Consider the following 4,418-nt stretch of genomic DNA (forward strand, 5'->3'; position numbering starts at 1 on the left):
ACAATAGTGAGGTCTCAGACCAGAGGCTGGGGAGCTGCTGAATAAAGGGCACAAACTGAGCAGAAAGGATGACTGCCTGCATTGGGAAATAGTTTGGTTAGCTGGGGCTTAGCCTGACTTCAGCTTTGCAGATGTAGCATGAAATTATTGCAGGGACAGAGATTTGAGAATCCCCATTACTGATGTGCAAATATATTAGCTTCTATTTAAAGTCCTTGGAAGTTTCTCTCCAGTAGATAGCAAAACTTATTCTTGCCTTCTTTCTTTAATAGTCCTTCTTTTCGGAAGTCACGGATGTCAAGGGCACAAAGCTTTCCTGATAATAGACAGGAGTTCTCAGGTATGTCAGTGTCCAGTGTAAAGATTATTTGATCCAAACATTTTTTGCTGTTTGCTGGCTCCCCTCCATGCTTGCTGGGGTTGTATAAATAGAAGAACTGGGGATATGTTGATAGAAAAGCTATGAAGTTATTTATTACTTGCCTCTTCCTAAAAAAACCCCTGCTGTTAAAAGAAAATTCTGTCATCAGATCGTATACTTTTTGAAAGAGCCTCACTTCTCTCTCTGCATCTCCTTCCAGACCGCGAGAATCAGATCTACGACAAAGCGGGGAAAGGTGGGACCTACCCTCGGCGCTACAATGTCTCCATGCAACACAAAGACTACAACGACGGTGAGTTGTTTTCAGACCTTCGATTCCAGGCTTGAAAAAGAAGATGAGACAATGGCAACCTCCAGGGACAAGTGTAACTCTCTCTTTGAAGAGTCTGGAAGTGTCCTGGTCCTTGCAGTTAGTGCTGAAGTTGATGCTACCTTGCACGATGACACATTGTCATAGCAACACACACTGGTTGTTTGTAATTCTTGGTTTACTTTGTCCTTTCTGGCGATATTTAGGCTGATCCGTGACTGCTGGGGTTAAGCAGTGGACACAGTTATTGGCCTTCATTATATATAGTGGGTTCCTCCTCAAGGTTTCATTATGCTTTGCTAATTCACAATGCAAACTTGCTTCTGGGTCTTTTCAATATACCAGTGACTTAAAGAATCACATCTCTGCTCTTCAAATGGCTTTATGCAAATTAATTTCTCAAAGTTTCATAAGAGGTACGAGTTGTCATAATCTTTGTTTATGGTTTTTATTTGCAAGTCCAGGCACATTCTCTAGAAAGTCATTCTGTCTGTGTAGTTGTTAACAAACCTCAGAGCTTGTGTGGTAGCCTGTAAACCAGATTTTTGCCTTGGAAGGTAAGTTTAGATCTTGCACTACTGTGCTGAGGCCATTACAAAGTGTTCTCCCTTTTCTACTTTGAGAATGATCCAAAGCTGTACTGAACTCAAGGAACATCAGCCCTGAGCTGTTATATTTTTGCATCTTGTCTGTTTGGCAGTAGATTCTACTCCATGGGAACAGACCAGAACACGTTTTTTCTCTCCTTTCTCTTCTTTGCTCAACTTCCAGCCATTACTTTCCACTTCTAAGCACATTATTTAAAAATTTTACTTTTTTTTCTCCAGGCCGGAGGACATTTCCCCGGATACGACGTCACCAAGGGAATCTTTTCACCTTGGTCCCTTCAAGTCGTTCCTTAAGCACCAACGGAGAAAACCTGGGCTTGGCCTTGCAGTACCTGGACCCCCGGGGACGCCTGCGAAGTGCTGACAGTGAAAATGCCCTCGGTGTGCAGGAGAGGAACATCCCCACCAAATGTAAGCAGTCACCCTGATGATAACTGGGGAAAACCTCCTGGGATTATGGGCAAGAAAAGCTTTTAGAGATGAACTCCAGACCCAGTATATTACCATAGCTTGATTTTAACAAGCCATTCAAAACCACATAATTACATGGCTGTGTGGTGACTGGTCTCTCTCACCTATGAGACAGGTCCTCTTTTTCTTCTAAGAATATGTAGTCTTGCACTGGGAGCTGGCCTTTCCTTTAGAAAGCATTGGAAATTCAGCAAAGAAGTAAAAAAACCTCTAAGTTGATTGGATCTAGATGATCTACAGGGTTCTTAAGAGTGAGACAAGCTTGTTTATTTTCTTGATACATTAACATTTGTAGTCAGGCTTGTGGATTACAGTTCTTTTACTAGTTAAGGGCTGTATTTATTTCACTTGCTCCTTAGTAAAAAGATTTACTTTTGTATTAATGGCCTTCCTGAGTTGTTTTTTGGGGAACTTTGTATTATGAAAAAAAGAAATGGAGCATAAATCATTACTAATGAACTTCAGATACCCCATACAGTAATTTAAGGATCAAAATGAAGACATTCATTCAGCAGAGTAAGCAACACACTAAAACACCGACTGGCAGTAAATCTGATTAAATTAGACATGGCAAAACTGATCTCTCAGCTCTTCTTTATTTTCACACTGTCCAGATGGCTGGTCTTTGTTTTTAGAGTTTCTTGTTAGATATAACATAACTGGATGCATTGCAATGCATGAGTCTGGTAGTGCTGTTTTCAAAGTTAGAGCTAAAGCACCAGTCTTTGAGGAATACACTTTGGTATTAGGTGCAGTCTGGAAAACTGGGCTCAGGTGTTAATCTCTGGGTTGAGAGACCGTTGCTTGTGCAATGGACTCCCCAGTGCAGTAGAAAAATGAGGACTCGTAATTCCCTGCTGACATAACCTCCTGCTGGAGTGTTGGAGCTGGCTGCTTTAGCTGGTTCTCACCTATATTTTTATTAGAGTCTGACTGTTTAGCAGGTAAAGAAGACACCTGCACTGTGCTTACTTTATGGCCCCTACCTTCACAGAATCACAGACTGGTGGGGGTTGGAAGGGACCTCAGGAGATCGTCCAGTCCAACCCCCCTGCCAAAGCAGGGTCCCTACACCAGGTTGCACCGGAAAGTGTACAGGTGGGTTTGAACCTCTCCAGAGATGGAGACTCCAAACCTCTCTGGGCAGCCTGTCCCAGGGCTCCGGCACCCTCACAGTGAAGAATTTTTTCCTTAAGTTTGTGTGGAACTTCCAGTGTTCCAGTTTGTGCCCATTGCCCCTTGTCCTGTCACTGGGCACCACCGAAAAGAGCCCGACCCCATCCATTTGCCCCCCACACTTCAGGTATTTATAGACATTGATCAGATCCCCTCTCAGGATGCTCTTCTCCAGGCTGAAGAGAAATCTTATCAGTGTCTAGTAAGGAATTATGACTTCTAATTTTTCAGCTGTAGAGATAGCCTTGCAGTGAAGTCTTTCCTGAAGGGGAAGGAATCCCAAACTAACCAGGTATTGGCCAGGAACTCAGAAATAATGTCCTTCAAGTTGTCCCAGAAGCTTAACAGTCATTCCCAGCTATGTGGGATTGATTTAGCAAGGCTGATCCAGCTCTTCTTCATCTGATGCATGTAGTAACTACAGATCAAGGGTTGGAAGATGCTGTTTAATTGCTGCCCCATCTCTTAAGATAGTGATGTTGTAGAATCCACCCTGCTAGTGGAATGACATTTCATCAACCTCATTGAATAATTTGTCTGTAGTATATCTTTACAAAATGTTTCACAGTTTCATTTTAATGGGACACCAGTCGGCAGGTGCTGAGAGTCTGAATGGTTGGATCCTGTTCTGCCACTAACTCCTTTATACTTGGGAGAGTGCCTCACGCCTGTTTCTTTAACTCCAAAATACCTGTTTCAGTCCCAGTGTGATGGAAATTGATCTTCAAAAAGATCACCGTTATCTTTTAAATAGTAAAATGAAAATATAACATATTACTGATCTTTTTTAGCTCCAAGTGCTCCAATAAACTGGCGACGAGGAAAACTGCTGGGCCAGGGTGCTTTTGGTCGTGTGTATTTGTGCTATGATGTGGACACAGGCAGAGAGCTTGCAGCTAAGCAGGTCCAGTTTGACCCAGAGAGTCCTGAAACAAGCAAGGTAATTCTTATCACAGCTTCTAAAATTCATTACACAGATCTTGAGATCCTGTAAAGTGCCTGTGTCTGTCTGTCCTCAAAAGTTGGCATCTTATTTAGTTTGTACTAGGGTTTCAAGTCATGTGGAGAGGAATAGGAGTAATTTAAAAATTACTTTTCCATATTATTAACTTCAGCCTGAAACTTAAATCCATTTTCTGGCTTCATTTTTGGCTCTCCCTTCTCAGCCTTTTGGTTAGTTGCCAGTTTACTTGAGGAATACTAGACTGCCCTGTGTTCCTGGTTAGACATGGATGTGAATGTAACTAAACCCAGAAAGAGCAGGACTTTTTTTTCTTTTTTCTTTTTTCTTTTTTTTTTAAACAAAAAAGCTGCATGCACTTGCAAAAATGACTTTCTAGGCTTATATGGTAGGCCCTGTATCAAGTGTATTAATTACCAGTTTCTGCTTCTGAATCCTCCCTGTCCTCAAAACCATCTGTATTGTGGTGTGTAAATTAATCAACAACAGTGATGTGATGGCACATTGGAA

At 42.0% G+C, this 4,418-nt stretch overlaps 1 protein-coding gene across 1 annotated transcript in view; it reads left to right on the forward strand.

The window, feature by feature from the left end:
* The window catches only part of MAP3K3 (mitogen-activated protein kinase kinase kinase 3), a 30,591-nt gene that overhangs the window by 18,795 nt on the left and 7,378 nt on the right, over window positions 1-4,418 (forward strand). The window contains exons 9-12 of the mRNA XM_029085126.1: window positions 273-357; window positions 596-674; window positions 1,520-1,711; window positions 3,739-3,887. Of these exons, the coding sequence (XP_028940959.1) occupies window positions 273-357; window positions 596-674; window positions 1,520-1,711; window positions 3,739-3,887 (505 nt within the window). The remainder of the gene's footprint in view (window positions 1-272; window positions 358-595; window positions 675-1,519; window positions 1,712-3,738; window positions 3,888-4,418) is intronic.

This window comes from Antrostomus carolinensis, unplaced genomic scaffold (assembly GCF_000700745.2).
Source record: "Antrostomus carolinensis isolate BGI_N321 unplaced genomic scaffold, ASM70074v2 scaffold32275, whole genome shotgun sequence".
Taxonomy (NCBI): Eukaryota; Metazoa; Chordata; class Aves; order Caprimulgiformes; family Caprimulgidae; genus Antrostomus; species Antrostomus carolinensis.